The sequence below is a fragment of the Diplotaxodon limnothrissa genome, linkage group LG20, assembly GCF_057381915.1.
Source record: "Diplotaxodon limnothrissa isolate DT_005_m linkage group LG20, D_limnothrissa_male_GT1.1, whole genome shotgun sequence".
NCBI lineage: Eukaryota > Metazoa > Chordata > Actinopteri > Cichliformes > Cichlidae > Diplotaxodon > Diplotaxodon limnothrissa.
Genome location: NC_140615.1, coordinates 3,374,542 through 3,391,831, shown reverse-complemented (window position 1 = coordinate 3,391,831; position 17,290 = coordinate 3,374,542). Strand labels below are relative to the sequence as shown.

The 17,290-nt window shown below is 40.9% G+C and overlaps 1 protein-coding gene across 1 annotated transcript; it reads right to left on the bottom strand.

The window, feature by feature from the left end:
- Nucleotides 1-2,945: 2,945 nt before the first annotated feature.
- Nucleotides 2,946-16,686, bottom strand: calcoco1a (calcium binding and coiled-coil domain 1a). The gene is made up of 15 exons (XM_085344845.1): nt 16,493-16,686; nt 15,290-15,450; nt 15,097-15,199; nt 11,006-11,208; nt 10,621-10,833; nt 10,251-10,399; nt 10,089-10,158; nt 9,838-9,993; nt 9,215-9,469; nt 8,110-8,235; nt 7,803-7,898; nt 7,166-7,253; nt 6,740-6,987; nt 6,424-6,515; nt 2,946-4,926 (listed from the first exon to the last, which is right to left on the bottom strand). The coding sequence occupies exons 2-15, from the start codon at nt 15,419-15,421 to the stop codon at nt 4,899-4,901; spliced, it is 1,959 nt and encodes a 652-aa protein (XP_085200971.1). The 5' UTR covers nt 15,422-15,450; nt 16,493-16,686; the 3' UTR covers nt 2,946-4,898.
- Between the last annotated feature and the right edge of the window lie 604 nt (nt 16,687-17,290).

Below are 17,290 nucleotides of genomic sequence, written 5' to 3'. Positions count from 1 at the left end.
TTCCTCTGTTTATGTCAACTCTTGTCATACAAAGAAAAGCCATATAAACAGTGAGAGGCACAATAAACTACTTTTGAGAGATTCCTGGACTTTTCTTTATTACCATTTCTTTGTGCTAAAAATGATGTGATGTGTAAGTTCGCTTATACCAGTGTCAAACTTATGAAACACAGTAAACTGCACTTTTGAATGAACATAATCATTCATTACCGGGGTGCAGCAGTAGAGGGAGCTCTTGCACTGTGACTGTAGGGTGTGCTGCATGCAGCTGCGTTTACTGCTTGGAGGATAAGGGCAGGGTCTGTTGGGTCATGGAGAGCTGTGGGTGCAGAGGCTAATAAATCACAGCCTCCTGCTGAACAAGGACATCAGATAAAGGTCTGTTCCTAAGATTTGTTCACTCTGCAGTTAAAGGAGTGCAGGTGGCAGCATAAAAATCATCAGAGAACGACTCTTTTCCTCTGCTTTCATCTCACTGTGATCAGAAAGTTAAAGCATATCTAGCCATGAATTCTTTAATGAAAGCTGTACGAGAAGGCTGCAACAGCACAATAAATTATCTCAGTTTTTAGATGCATTACATGATATATCAATTATTATTTGGTGCCATTAAGCTTTGGCTCAAATGAAATAAGATAAAATTACATTTGGCTGTGCAAATTTGTGGTAACATGTTTTAAAAAATATGCCCAAGTATTAATCATAAAATCCATTCATAATGAAAATATCGTTTAGCTCCTGCATAGCTGTTAATGTGGCTCATGTTAGAGGTCTGCTGGAGGAAATGAAAGCGATTCTTTTACAGTCAGTAAGCTGCTCAAGCCAGTGCGCTCAAATTATACTGAAACTGTGTGAAATTTGAACTTGCAGAAGTGACCCAGCACTCGCTAATGGCCTGTGAAAGGACATTCAGTCACTGAACTCAAGTCAAAAGCTTTGTCAGAGTATGCTGTGCAATCTTTAAACCAAGCAAGGAAAGGCCTTGTTAAGAAGAGTTTTTTTAAGAGGACCAAAAGTCTGCCCGCGTGTCTGTGTCAAGGTTATACTGCCTATCTTTACTGTATCACTGCTGCTGATATGATCACTCACTCTCTCAAGAGCGGGAATCCTCTTTATAAAGGGCTTCTGACAGTAAACCTTTTCTTTTTAAAACCCGGCCACGTTGATACTAATGCCACACCTTTATTTCATTAATAGAAAGAGAGAATCAGAGCAGGGTGATAAACACAGATGAGATTCTATCAATTATATGATTGCTTTAATTATCATTAAAGACAGATCAATAACACCAGACTGGAATTAAAATAAGGCCCATACATTATACACTATTTTACAAGGAACAATCAAATTGCCTCATATACTGAACCCTGGAAGGTGTTGCCATGGGAACCCATGCAAGGGTTTGGGCATGCTTGGGGGGAATTTAAAGGAGCCGGTTTAGTTTTCTATATGCTCATCCTCACACATTAGTGACGGTTGATTAAATAATGACTTGAGATGGGTAGGCTTATTCATTTGAAATTAAAGAATGGAAATGTGACACCTAGAGGTACAACTTCACAATGATTTAATAAAGTGTGAGAAAAAAATCACCCTTGTAATATTCTTACAACCAAAGGACATCAATTATTAAAAATAGTAAAGAATCCATAAAAGCAGGCCGTGAGTGTGCATACCAACGAATATCATTTGAATATTTAAACCCACACTGATATCCCGCTGCACATCTGAGCTGTAGCTACAACTCGGTCAACACACAGGAGAGATAATGGACCAGCAGCAGCTGCAGGGCTTCAGAGAGTGATCTGCAGGATAAAGCTCAGTGAACCCAAATGCTTCTGGCAGCAGTTAGTGAGGAAGGTGCTGGGCTCGGGGTGTGATAAAGGCAGAGAGTGTTGGTGCATGTGACCCAGGTTTGATGTGATAAAAAACTGTAGGGCCTTTCTGTGTGCACCTGAAGCTATATACAAGACAGAGAGGTGCATATGTCATGTGCTGGAAGCATGGAGCTGGGTGCAGGGTCATAATGTGAAATACCACATCATTTACTGTGTGCCTCCTGGATGGGTCAGAACAGACAAAAAGGACACGTTTGCCATTTGTTACATATGCGGCAAATCCACCGAGGGTTGGGGATCACAGTCAAGGAGGGAGAGAAAGAGAGAGGTGAGGAGAAGGTGAGAAACGTTTTCATGTGCAAAGACCATAAATTTAACACCTTCCCCTGTACGAGCAAGAAGGCAGACGGGCCATCTCACTGAAAGGGTAATGGAGAAAGTGATGAAGAAACGGGTAAAGGTATCTGTGACAAGAGTGAGAATGGAGGGCGTGCCAGAAGGGAGCCAGAGGAAATAAACAAGGCCAGGTAGAGGTGGGGGCGATTTGGGAATGAGGAGCAAGCACTGGGAAGGCGGGCAGGCGGGCAGGCGTCGGGGTCATAAAAACTAGGAGATGTGTTCTGGCCTCTGGGTCTTCATATCTTTTACATTTCTAATTAAAAGAGATAAAGAGTGAGGGAGTCATCAATCCCACAGTGATTTCCCAGTTAAGGTTTTAGAGGGGGCTGTAAACTAGGCAGCCCGGCATCATTGATTTTATAATTAGCTATCGTCACCCCAGACTTAAGATGGAGGGAGTGTGGTAGAGGGGCACGACGAGAGCTTAAAAGACAGAGCAGCACGACTCTGCTGGTGGAGTGAGGAGGATGAAGATGATGAGGAAGTCAGCCCTGAGGGGGGACTGCAGGAGAGTCAAAGGTGAGGAGAGAGAAAAAACCCAGAATGGGAATGTATATGAAACAGGCAATGAGCCAAAAGGGAATATAGGCTATAGAGCCGTGTGAAAAGAAATGGCATAGTTAATTACCAATGAAATGTCATGTGAGGATCAAAATATTGCTATAATCATTGGCCAGAAAAAGACACATTAGACCCAATAATGGATACATAAACGTTTTTATTATGCAGAACCCCACCCAAACCCCATTACATGACTGGTAAGAAAATACACAGTGTACATGTGGGATAACCTTCACATACAGAAGTTCAAAACAAACCGTAACCACTGGAGTTTTATTGCGGTGTGAGACAGTGTCCTGATGAGGAGCACTCGTACTGGAGATCTCAGTGGAACAACAAAAAGATAACTTCCTTGAGACATAAAGTCAGATTACAACTACAAACAAGGACTACTGAGAATACGTTTAGTGTGCCATCTTCTGGGAAAGAACACGGGGCTCCTTAAAACCTTTCAACCATCCACATATGTAGTGTAACACAAGGTAAATGAGGCGTCGGAAAGACGTTTACTTCTTTCACTCCTAATTTTATAAACTTAAACATTAGGATCAATTCCTTCCATATGTATTTTTTTACATCTACCTTTACCATACGATGTTGGCATCACTCCCTTCCATTAGCACCAATACCTTGCAACAACGTAACCTTTAAACAACCCATTAAAGTATTTGAAAGCATAAAGTAAAAATAGAAAAGAGATAAAACGTGAGTAAACACAACACACGTGGGTAATGGTTATGATAACAATGATGAAGGACACAGATGGCATATTGGTGAGTATCAATATCAACTTTTCATCTAAAAACTCTTCTCTAGTAAAAATAGGGTGCAAATACAGCAGATAAAATCAAGCATCAAGGTATCTAGTAAATTCTCTTAGCCAAGCATGGAAAATTTTGTTACACATTGCACAAACTGTGAAAACTGTACACCTGTTTCAAACTAAACCTGAATATAGTTTAATTGCAGCATAACTCAAATTAATTATAAATAGAAAATCATGAAAAATGCATATAATATTGATTAAAACGTAGGCAGCATTTCTTTTATTAGGCAGTATATTACCTCAGGGCTGGGGGAAAGTATCAACACCATGATTCTGATGTCAGGATCTATAAAGATGACTCTACTTCATTATTTTAGGCACAAATTTAGAACTGCATCACCATGATTTCTGTGCAATCTAGCTGTGATAAAGGCTGATGCTAAATATCCCTAGAGAATTTCAATAAACCCAGGTTCATTAATAAATAAAAAAAATTGCAGCTTTGCAGTGTAAAGCTAATAAACATTAATTTCATAATAACGATTATGTGAAGTTACTCAAGTAGAAAGTTGCATGTCGTCCCTATTTAAATAGACCTGAAGCACAATCTGTTGAATAAGCTTTCTATTTCAAAAGCTCGTCCTAAGCGTCAGCATCCCTAAATCACCTTAACTGCATCTGCATGACAACAATCACCTGCTAATGCATACAAGAAAGTTCAAATCAAATCTTAGTTCTGAGTAAATGGAGGAGAAATATGATGTCATAGACCTACATTACTGCAATATAATTTAGCATGATGCTGTATCATTACTTTATGCCGCCATGAAAAGTGCTCGAAGCTGCTGTGGAGAATTTAATGCTGGAAGAGAGTTTTGCTATGATTTCCAGCGGAGCTGGGCCTGCACAAAACATCATAATTACAGTGCCTGTCATGACTCCTGATCACAAATGCAATAAAAACGACATAACATCCATCGTAAAGCTCTCGACATAGCAATGATTCAACAGAAATCATTCTGCTACAGCCTGCAAACTCTCAAATGCCAGAGCCCACGTCTAAAAGCATGCTGCTTCAAACTGTGCACCACTCTTATGTCAGTCATAAATATTGTGTTGACCTGCCACCGCTGGCAAAAACAGTCAGGGTAAAAACACAGCAATCTAGAAGGACAAAAAACAAGGTTTATGGCAGATACAACATAATTGCATATTAAAATTCTGTCTGTATATAGAGCATAAGCTGTATTTGTGCTTGTTATAGGAAGTAATGCGGAAACAACAAGGTCCCTCTTTCCCTTTTTGATCACTTGCTGTGGGTAGGTGTCCACTGGTTACCAGAGCGAGGTGTCAGCTGAACCACTGGAGGAAGAAACAAAGGAGAGAGAAAGGATGTGTGAGTGTGTTAAAAATGGAAAGAAACACACATTCTGGTTGAAAGAGCAGGCGAGACGAAAGGAGTGGGTGAGTGGGAGAGCGAGAGCCTTAATGATGCTGAAAATTGGCCCGTGACTGCGGTACACCCCTCAGGTAAATCATTGCTACAGCTTGCTGTCAACTCGTCTGTCCCCTTGTCCTCCCATCTCGCCCCTCCCATGCCCCGAATGTGTCTCAAACAGCCTCCCTCGCTTCACCCTGACTCAACTTCTTTTACGACCACGTATTCAAAACTTCCATCTTCGAGTCATATTCACCGTGCCACCATAAATAACTAGTTGCACATGTCTGTGTGCATTAGATACCTTTGAATTCATTGTGCACGCATCAAACCATTTCTGCGAGAAGCCAGTGAAGGAAAGTAACGGAGTACATTTACTCAGGCATACATACATTAGTTCACTCCCCAGTTTTGAGATACTTTTCTATGTTCCAGGGAGAAATATGATACTTTTTACCCCACTGCAGTTTTATAGCGGCTTTGTTCTTTAATTACTTTGCCGACTAAGACTGTACACACAAATCAAGTCATGAGCTCATAAAATATAAAGACAATGCTAGAGTTTAAAACCAGCCAGCACGACAGGGTGATATCTGGTGGCTTGTTTTGCCTCAGAGAAATTTTCATTTCCATATGCAGTCAGCAACGCAAATCTTTTTTGAACCTTAAATCTTCACCTGTGCACAATTTGTTGCAATCCCTCACGTGTTTAGCAATCCTACACCCTTTATTGAGAATATCCTTCAGTGTATTTTGAGTGCCGACAAGAAGTTATTTCTGACTTTTAGAGGCTATAACACTAGCAGTTTATGAAACTGTTATATCATCTGCGACATTAAATACTTCCTTGTAATAGTAAAAGGAAGCGGTTGAAGAACAAATATGCTTGAGTAAAAACTGTCCCGTACTACACATATTAGCAAAATATAAGTACTATGTCTGCAGTAGCATGGCCCTCATCACGGATATATTATTAGATATGATATTAATAGATTGTTACTACTAATGCAATAATCTGAAAATAGCATGGTGCATGTTAATATGGAGGTATTGTTTGTGAATTAAGGTCTTTTCAGTGTTTAAAAGAAGAAGAAAAATGATCACAAATCTTTGCTTCTTTAGATATTGTACACTTTGTCTCTCTTTCACTGGTAAAAAAGACTTTTTAACAATGCAATGTATTCTATGATCTGTACTATCGTACCCCATCCTAACGCTGATCAAAATCAAAGGGATAACTTTGGCTTTTAACATTTTAACCTAATTTTCTGTAAATACATAAAGTTTATACTTTAATACTGGTTAAAAAAAAGAAAAGAAAAAGAGTATTACTCCGTTAACACTTCACAGTAATGGGTATAAAGAGTAAGTGTTACATGTATAAACATATAAGGGTACGCGTTTGTAGTGGAAAGCTGTACCTGAGAAAAGTATCCATGGGGTCAGGCAACAAAAGAGCCGTTTCCTCCCCAGAGCTGTTCCTTCTACACTCACGTGGATCGCATTCCTCCTCCTTAATACAGTAAAACACACACACACGCACAGGATGACACTTAACACATATCTATCCAGCAGCTATTACCATCCAATAACTTGCACACTAGCAGCCTAATTGGTACTAGGAGATAATGTCTATATCAAACGACCCACTGCCCGTGTTTAACTGGTGTGCATGGCTATCAGCATGAAGGCATAGCTCAGTTTCAATATCACATATAATTATGGTGCACGTCTCACCGAATCAGAGCTGTGTGCCAGAGTGTCAGCGGTGGCCTGGTGTGGAAGGGAGAGCGGTGCCGGCTGGTTGATGACCACTTCCCTCCTGCTTACCTCCCTGGGGGAGAGAGGAGGGGTGGCAAGGAGCAACGAGTCAGGCTGCCCCTGCTCACATAGGCTGTAGTGTGCCAGGGGGGTCGGGGGGTGGAGGATCTGCAAAGCCTCTGGGTTCTCATCCTCCGAGTCAGATGACACACTGTCAGGACGGCCTGCCAGACAGAAACATTAGTTAAGAAATAGCGGTCACTTTTCCTCAGAGCGCTGCTCTTGTCGTCCACAACACGGGCCAATCTGAACAATATTTAGTGTGGCTCTTGAATGATAGTTAACACTTTTATTGTTCACATCTGCAGGGCATACAGTAGATTGATGTGTAGCTCAATTCACCTGTAGAGGCAACTGGGGCCGAGTTCCACTTGGCGCTTGCAACTGTTCCCATCTTCTGTTCCAGCTGACAGATGTACTCCATCAACTCCTGTGGTGAAAAATGCAGTCATCACCCTTATAACCCTCAAAATGTCAGACCTCTTCAAACCAGCACTACGTAACATTATTGCACTGTGAAAACACAACGGAAACATTTGCCATTATATAAATGTTACCACAGTACAATGAACATTTAAGTCCTTCCTTGGTTTCTCATGTGCCGCACATTGGCTGTAAACAAATTATATTGCACAATAACAAGAGGACAACCACAGGGAGATGATTCCCAACAGCAGGGTCATTCACAATAAGAGTATTACTGTTGTTATATCAGTAAGGATGTGTGTTCATTATTAATACAAAGATTTTAGAAAAAATTGCAGGGGTGTGCCCAGGCTTTATAGTCACACACTAAACTAGATTTACATTTAAAAACTAAACCATGAGACCTCAGCAACTGATAATGGCACAAAGTCTGTGACACCACACACGCACAGTGTTAAATAAGTACACTACCCACCCAGAGTTTATCGTTCGCTGCTTTTTAAAACTAGTTTCTGTCAGTACTGATTCAAATCATGCAGACAAGGTTTCTAACCTGTTTCTCTGCAAGCAGCTGCTCCTTCTCTTTGTGGGCAACCCTCAGGCTGGCCTTCAGCTCCTGAAGCTCCCTACGGGTTTCACTCAGCTGAACCTACAAGCCAGATATCACAAAACAGCAGGGTGAGGTATATTAGACCCACTCGAAAGACACTTTGACTTTTGTGTGATGTTCTAGAAGTAAACAGCCAACATCTAAATGATGCTCATTCTGAGTTTGACCTTGTTTTTGCCAGTTCAAACAAAACTATTTGTTCACACAGATACAGAGTAGGCTATAATGTATATGAAGCAGCTTCTCTCACCCGGTTGCAATCTTTTTCTCTTCCAAGCTCAACCTCTAGCTTCACTCTCTCCATCCTTTCCTCTTGCAGCCTCTCCTCCATCGCCTGCATCTCTTGGCTGAGTTTCTCCAAACGCTCATGGTCTTTCTATGAGGGTGACACACAGACACTACTACTTACTGTATTTACTTCATATATAATTTATTTGCCTCTGCCATTCGATCTTTAGGTTATGGACTCAAATATTGACTCGATGTCATACCACCTACACATTACACCTACAGAAGCTGCTCAGCCATGAAGCTCCTGGTGCAGTTTCCATGCTGATATTAAGGGAGTTTGAAACTCTGGAGTTACTGGGTCAGAATAGCGTTGGGGCCCCTGCTCTCTGTAGCTTTACATGCTCTGCCGCTTCATGGCTGAGTTGCTGTAGTTCCTAAATGCTTCCACTTTCCAATAATACCACTTACAGTTGATTGAGGAAGAAATTTCCCAAACTGACTCATTGCAATGGTGGCATCATATTACGGTACCACGCTCAATTTAAGCTCTTCAGAATAGGTACTTCATGTAATACACATCAGGCAATAGGATTGAACACACCTGAATTCAAAGAGTCAGAGGTGTGACCCAGTACTTTTAGTAGAACCAGCCATATAGGCCCATTTTGAGAACTATAGAACATTTTGTTCTTTTTCTCATTATTATTAATATCCACTTCATATGTCGAATGTTACATATACCAAATATTACAAATACAAAACCCTGCAACAACTTTGAATCAAAACAAAGACTTGTAAAAATAAAATCAGGTCTACTGGGTGTGACATACTTAAACCATTTTTATCAAAAATATAACAAACTGTTCAGATGTATAATAGCAATATATTGCTACCCTCTCCCTTGCACCTTCATATCAACATAATGTCGCACCTGCTAATAGTGATATAAATCTCCCTTTTCTCATTTCTCTTTAAGCATTTAAAAACTGATCGTTTTTTCTTCTTTTATTATGCTGCATACAATTGTTATTGATGCCATGGGAATATTTCACTTTGAAACCTCGTGGCATTTATTAGTGACATTCTACATTTTCCAGATTTCATGCTCTACAGCGATGCAGTACCTCAGCCGAGCGCTGCATGTTCTGCCTCTCCTGGGCCCAGTGGGCTCTTCCCTCCCTCAGGGCCAGACTGGAATCTGCAAGCTGAAGGGTGAGCTGAGCAGCCTGAAGGCGAGCCTGATGCAGTTCAGCTTGCCCCTGATCCCTCTGGGCAACCATAGAGCTGAGGTCACTCTTCAAGCCCTCAGCAGCTCGTTCGCTCATGTGCAGCCGCTCACGCAGGCTACGCATTTCCTTCAGAGATGCCTCATTTTCCGCCTGTGCATAAAGGACCAAGAAACCATGTTGGTTACTCATCTCATACTTCAGGTGATTTTCTGTATATTGCCAGACCCAAAAATATCTAAGAGTGGATTTGAACTGGTCATTGTTGTTTGTTTGTAATTCTTTTAAAACATAATTGCTGAGTTAAAATACAAAAAAACATGTTCCAAATAAAGTAGCAGTGATCACTTTCCCCCCAAAAATCAATTCTGATTTTATGTCCAAATACTTGTAACACATTTCACAAGAGTCGAGTTGAAAACAAACAAACAAACAAAAATCCTATTTTTACATCCTCTGAGTGAGCATCCTGGTCGAGTTTCAACCACTAAAACATTCATTAATAAGTCCTTTGGTTTGACCTCTTTCCTGTGGGCTGTGGTGAGTTTCTGGGTGAGGGTGGTGATGGTGTTTTGAAGCTGCAGGACACTGGTGTCTCTTTGGGCGAGGGAGTTCCTCAGGCCCTGGAACTCCTTTGACAGGATTTTGAGCTCGCTTTCTGTTTGTTCCAGCTTAGTCTAAGGAAAAAAGGCAAGAGATGGGAAAACTGAGATGTTGGGGGGGAGGAGGACCATGTTTTACTATGTTACACAGTATGTTTTGAACTGTGCACCTGCAGGCTTCTTCTCTCACTCTCCTCTTCTTTTCTCAGAGCTCCTGCCCTCCTGGCTCTTTCCTTAATTCTGCACATACAGATTTTGTTATAGACAATCAAAACTATTCACAGGACCCACATAAAAGTAAAAGAAGGACAAATGAGAAAACCATGTCAAACCTCTCTAACTCGGTCTCTTTTTCCACAGCTCTCTGTGCCAGGGTTTTGATGTCGTCCTCTAGCTCTCGGATTCGCGCTTTGCTTGCCTCCCTGGCATCCATTAAAGCAGTTTTCTCCTGGGCTAGTGATTCTCCTAATGCCTTTTCCTCCTAACAGACCAGAGGCGTGTTTAATTTTTGTGTTAATATAAGAACTCGGGCAATTTCTTAAATGTCTCCTGCTTACATTTTTACACTTAACACACAGGGACATTATTTAAGCAGAAATGCTTTATCTGAGAATGAGGGCACTGCTGTAGGGAAATGGAAGCAGGCACATCGGTTCTAATCAAATGACTGTGCCCACCATTTGCATAAGCTTCATACATCACCTTCTGCTTCTTCTGCAGCTCATCAAGCTTCTCTAGAGTTTGGTTCAGCTCTTTCTGAAGCCTGGCGATATCACCCTCCAGCTCTTTGCGTCTTCTGTCCCAGGCCTCTCTCGCTCGCTTGTACTCCTCATTCTCTTTCTCTCTTTGCTCTTTAACCGCCTCCTGCACCTGCAAAAGCTCAGCGCGCTCTCGCAGACATTCCTGCAGTCGATTCTAACAAGACAGAGAACAGAGGAAGCAAGCAGCATGACTGTGTGCCCGTCTTTGTGTAACTGCAGTAAACAAGAGTATTGATCCCCCCCCCAGCAGATGTGTTTTATAAGCACTCGTTAATTTTGCAAAACTGAAAACACACACTCTCCCATGCAGTATCTTATCCACTCACCTGCAGCAGCTCAGCCCTGGGGACTACCAGCAGCATATCTGTGCCTGCCTCCTCTCCATGGGAGTCTTCCTCAAGAGTCACCAGATCCTCAAGTGGCTTTGGTGCACAAAAAGTGAATTTAGAGCTGCGAGAGCACACCTTCCCTTTAGCATCAATATATACGAACTCATACTCCTGGGAGCTGGGCTTGGGTAGGTAGGAAGCTAAAATAGTGATTTAAAAAAAAAGCAAAAAAAGCAAAAGGTTATATTACAATCTGCAGAGAAGAATAATTGTTTTTCAAAGTAGCCATGCTTTAATTTAGACCCTACTTCCCATTATACTTTTAGTCAGTCTAAATTACATACCTATAATTTTGGAACATCTAATCACAATTTAAATTAATGTTCTGGTAAATATGAACTATGAGTCTAATACATTTATTTGTATTATATTGCTGGTTAAGATGATGTGTTTGCCATCAAAAATCCATTTCACAGACCCTTTTTACAGCAAACATTTTGACTTGTCAAAGTAGGGAAAGTGTATGAATAATGGCTGTATTCCACTTAGGGGAGGTCCCCCTTTTGCACATTCTGTTTTATTGCCATGAAATAGGAAACTTAATGGAACTAGGAAGACATTACTTTGACCTGCTCCTCCCCTGCTGTGACAACTAAAAATACACGGGTGACAAATTCAAGTAAAAACTACTCGCTGTAAACTTAATGGCCTTTAATTCGTCATCTGTCTTACTGCAGTCTAAAATGGCCTAGCTTTGCAAACTTGGATTAAGCCCACTGCTAAACTAAAACATTTATTAAATAAAGCTATCTTCTCATTTAGTCTTAGAAACTGTCTGATAATACTTCAATTCAGTAACACCAGGTTCACATGTTGCAATACAGCTTCTGGCCACTAGTGGCAGCAGTGCGGCCATTCACGGCAGGTGAGCGACAAAACGATGATGTCTTTTATGTAACTTGTGTCCCATGGGCTGTGAGGTCTGTAAGCGTCTATTCATTCTCGTTGTATCATTTGTGAAAAACCGCAGAGTACCTGAAATAGCAGAGCGTCTCTGGTTAGCTAAGCTGGCCAAAGTCTTAAACAGGTGTTTTAAGTGACTCTCGGGCAGTTTGGTGCTTTTTTTCCACGTAAAACTTGAAGCGCTTTGCGAGTTGAGCTTCTCTGCGCCATTTATATGTTTGTTGTAAACATCGTCGGCGTAACAGAAGCAGTTAAACAACTTTGTATGTTCTGCTTTTGTCCTGTAGTGTCAAAAACAGCTAGCTCCAGCCAGTGTTGCCAACTTAGCGACTTTGTCGCTATATTTAGCGAGTTTTCAGACCCCTTAGCGACTTTTTTTCTAAAGAAAGTCGCTAAAAAAGACGTGAAAGCTCGTATCGCTTTTACTCTCAACAAGCAGCGGGTGCTGTAACGCAGTCAGTTCTTCTTTTACTCTTATGCTGTTTTGTGGATCACAAGGTTTAAAACTACTTATAAACACACACACAAAGTAACTCCACCAGAGTGCCTATTTCGGGTCACTTGCCGGTGTTGTGCCAAAAAGTGATTGTCTGCCAAAAACTGATTTCCAATGTTTCTGTGTATTTTTTATGTGTAATATCTTTACGTATGTTCGTAAATAGACTTCGGTGAACAGGGTTTACAAAGGGGTTATATAGAGAATTAAAACAATATCTGTTTTTCAAGTATCTTTACAACTCTCTGCTATTGTACTTACATTATAACCAATCCGGTCCTTTATCCCCACTTAAAATATTTTTACAGAAATATTGTAATATTTGCTGCCATTTCTGCTGTCCTCTTGGCCAACTTACTCTTACAAAAGACATTTTTAATGTTAATGAGATTTTTTTTAACTGGATAAATAAAGGTTATATAAAAGTCACTGCCAAAAACTGATTGCGGCTTCTACCTTGTTACACGAATGTTGTTTGTGGCTCAAGATGACTTTATGTCATCCATGAGGGATGCATTTGACATATGTTTCACCTATTATAGCCCAACAAGTTACTTATAGCAGTTTAAATACGAGCAATCACTTTTTGGAAATCAGTTTTTGGCAGACAATCACTTTTTGGCACAACACCGTTGTGCCAAAAAGTGATTGTCTGCCAAAAACTGATTTCCGGTCCAAGCCCGGATAAAGGAGCAGGGTTGGAATTGTGACATAAAAAAAAACAATAATTGCTAAAAGAAATTTAGTTTGTAGTTCTAAATAAACTCTAAATGCATTTAAGACTTTTTTTTACTGACTTTATGTCTCTTCCACGATGTTATTTCTCTCTCCAACAACATAGGTTACAATTAGATTAGCATGACCAATTATGCAAATTAGGCGTTGACGTCATTTAGCGACTTCTAGCGACTTTTAGGACAGCCAATAGCGATTTTCCTTACTGAGGAGTTGGCAACACTGGCTCCAGCAAGCTAAACGCTCATTAAACAACACGTGTTTGTTTATCACATTATAAAATAGCTTTTCAGTCGCCTCGACTGTTTGTGCTATGCTGCTATGTCCTGTTGAAACCACAGAAATTAATCTAGTATCAATTCAACAAACATCCTGTTAATGACGCGGTCCATGCTTTCAGCTGTCCTGCCAAAAAATGTTTTCCTGCTATTTAAACCGCTGTAAATGACTAGCTGGCCTATAATCTGTCAAACGTATCTCTCATGAAGGATATCGAGTCATTATGTGCCAGAAAGAAAATTCCCGTCACAAAGTAGAAGCTACAATCAGTTTTTGGCAAAGTGACTTTTATATATCCTTTATGAATCGATGTAAAAACTATCGTTGACAGTAAAAACGTCTTCTCCAAAAGAGAGCTGGCCAAGAGGGCAGGAGAAATTGCAACAAATATAACATAACAGTTCTATAAAGATATTTTAAGTGGCCCAACAGGACTGGATTGATTAAAATGTAGAGCACAAAGTGGGTATTATAATGCTGAGTTAAAAGACACTTGCAGAACAGATCATTTCTTTATTTTGTACGTAACCACTTCATAAATCTTGTTGACTACAGCCTATCTACCAATATAAGCAAAGCTATTAGTCATAAAAACACATCAGCAATCACTGTTTCGCATAAGACTGTCGCTCATAAAGTTGAAGGCTTACAAATTTTGAGAGCAAAATAACTGCTTTTCAGACCAGCTGTGCTACTTGCATAACGTTAAGACTTTCACTATCACCTGAATCTGCTTCCTTTTCATGCACCTTTAACCAAGCATACTGGAACTGATGATGATACACCTCCTGCCTCCCACACTAACCACAAAGCAGTCAGCCTTATTCTGTGACTCCTTCCAGCCTATAAAGTAAGTTGATCTAATATCATTATCTCACACAGACCATAGCTTCATGTTTGGAGTGATTTACTTAGAATTACTGTTTCACAATACGGCTACAGCAAAGGGCCAAGATAGAAAACAGACAGAGGGAATGACACACGGTAAAGTTTATGAGCTGTATTTCAACTTCGAGCACCAGCTAAGGTCACAGAAGAGGCGACCTTCTTTTTAAATCACAGCATTGCTGCTGATAAGGAACCATCTGTACTTTCTTTAGTTTCCTTTCTCTAGTTTCCTTTCTCTGTACTGAAGAATGACATTGACAGTATGTTTAAGTTAGCGATAAATCACTTTACCAGGGGTCAATGCCACACCTGCTGCACACGTGCCCCTCACCCTCAATCAGGCTTATCAGCTGCCCCTGACACACAGGACAAAGTGAACACTGTATTCTCCAGTGAGCAGCAGCAGTCAGCAGAGCAGCCTTTGGGCCATTGTCTTACTAAAGAAATGAATTCAAACCATGACAGAGAGTGTCTCTGTTAGAAACCAAGTTAGATATTTCTCTTGTGCAAAGGATTTTTTCCCCTTTTTTCTGCTGAAGAATTATTTTAAGATAGAAATAAACATTTGCTTCCACTCAGCATGTGATTCGCTAGCTTTTTGTAAACAACAGAGCAATTCATTTTACAGAGGCATCAATCTCCTGCTGAAGGTTTTATGCGCTGATCTAGTACAGATCCTGTGTGACTATGGGAGGTAAACCCAGTTAGAAAACAAAGGTATGAATACCCTGAAACTGAACACAGCAGTTGACATCTGTGCCCTCTTGGTAGTCAGCCGGGGCTAGCGCCCATACAAAGGTGTGGTATTCCTTTACTGATGTCCATCCCTCCTGAAGAAGAAAATGTGTGCACAGTGTTAACTTCCAGTTGGATATTATTTATTTAGTTGCTTTTCCAGAAATTCGTCAGAACAGCAATACCTTGAAGAGCCCTATCCAATCATTACTGGCCCATATGTGCCGTGAGCTCAGCGTGTAGTGGCAGTCGACTCTGCTCTCAGGAAAGTAGCTGCAGCCCACGTTTCTAAACTCCACCTGCCAGTCCTTGTCCATGGCAACACAAAACAAATGCTCTATTGCACCTACAAGAAAGAAGGTAAAAAACAAACAAACCCCAAATCAACCTAGAAACCAACATGCACAGTTACATTACACAGCTATTTCTGGAATATAGGTAAGAGGTGGTCCCTGCTGAACAAACAAGAGGCCCCAAGTGTGTGAGTATTTTTGTTCAGTGTAAGATCTAGACTGAGTGCACACTTAAGGAAACAGCACCGATGCACAACTAATCCTCAGTGACAGCATGGTCTTAAGGCAACATGACACGTTACACAGGTTGTCACCAGGGGCTATTTCAGTCATCTTCAAAATCATTTGCTATTATACAGCATCACGTGTAAGCATGCAGGATATGGGCTCAGATTCCACTCGAGGTTACTTGCCACGAATTTGTGGTGTCCCTGCAGTTAACCACACTGCTTGCCTACCGAAAGCACTATTTTTGTGTGTGGTGTAATAACTATGGTATAGGCAACATTTATGATGTGATGGTACACTGTTACACAAACAGGGTGAAACACATGGTAAATATACATTTTAATAGAGCAGCAGAGACAAGCATGATGAGATTTTCAAAAGGAACAAAAATAAAGCAAGCGCACTTTAAACCCAATGAGGATTTACAGCGAGCATGTTCTTTAAACTTGGATTAACTTTCTGTACTTTACATTTATTCCCTGTGGTAGAGTCAATAATCACAGATGATACAAGTTTTCTATTTTTGTTTTGCAAACAAACATCCGTTCGGACAAGATAAAATACAGACAGTGCGTAAAACAATACACCAGTGATCAAAATAGCTTTCCGTGGACTCGTTTTACATGGCACGAGGCTTAAGGCCCAACAGTAGCACATGTCAAGAAAACAGTGTTATGCCCGTCGATGAAAGCTTTAAGCTGACAAACAAACAAACACAGGCACTGCGGACAGACCTGAATCCGTGCACGTTAGTCATATTTGTTAATTTGATGGAAATGCAAATAATAAGAGACAATGCAGGGCTTTGTTAACTACCAAAAGAGATCTGCGCACATTATCTCGACCCGTTTCTGATGTCTTTGTTACCTTTACGGTCCTCAGCCCTCTGCAGACGGTCCAAAGGAGCCCTCTACGTGCGAGGTACCGGACTGACAGTCCTCAAGAAACCCACGAAAGAACACGGCCGATGCAGACTCGCTTTCCTCACGGAGCTCAGCTGGACCAACAACGCGAAATAACAACAAAAAAGCCAAAGCAAAACACAAGCACCACAGCTTCTTCTGCACCGTGGAATTATGGGAGCTGTTGTTCACGATGTAGCTGAAACTATGCCGAGATACTCCTTTTTAAACTACAACCCCCAGGCTCACAGTAGACTAACAGATCCGCTGAATGTAATCTGACGCGTCTCATCGGCCGCCGTTGTTTTTCGCATCGGATATCTGCCAAACCGCGGCTGTCCTGCTCGTTCACCAATGGAAAGAGTGTGTGTTATTTGCGATGAGAGGAAGACACTCTTAGCGGATGTAATAATGAAAACGGATGTTTTTATTTGCAGTGATTGTTCGAGTTCATAAATATTTGCTACATTGCGCTGTAAACAAATCTGCGCATTATTTTCCATGCAGGTAGACTTCGCACTATGACGGTTATTTAATTTGATGGTAAAGTATTACAGGTTGTATAGTTTTTGCCTATTTATTTTAGTTTAAATCAGTGTCCCACGGGAGCCTTTTCCACTTCATGTATTATCTATACTTTGATGAGGAAAATCAGGAACCACAGCAGATCCTCTGACGTCAGCCCACGTTCCAGATTTGATGGAGGGGAATTCGGATTTTAGCCAAAATTTTTTCCAAAATAATCCAGTGATCCTGCATTTTG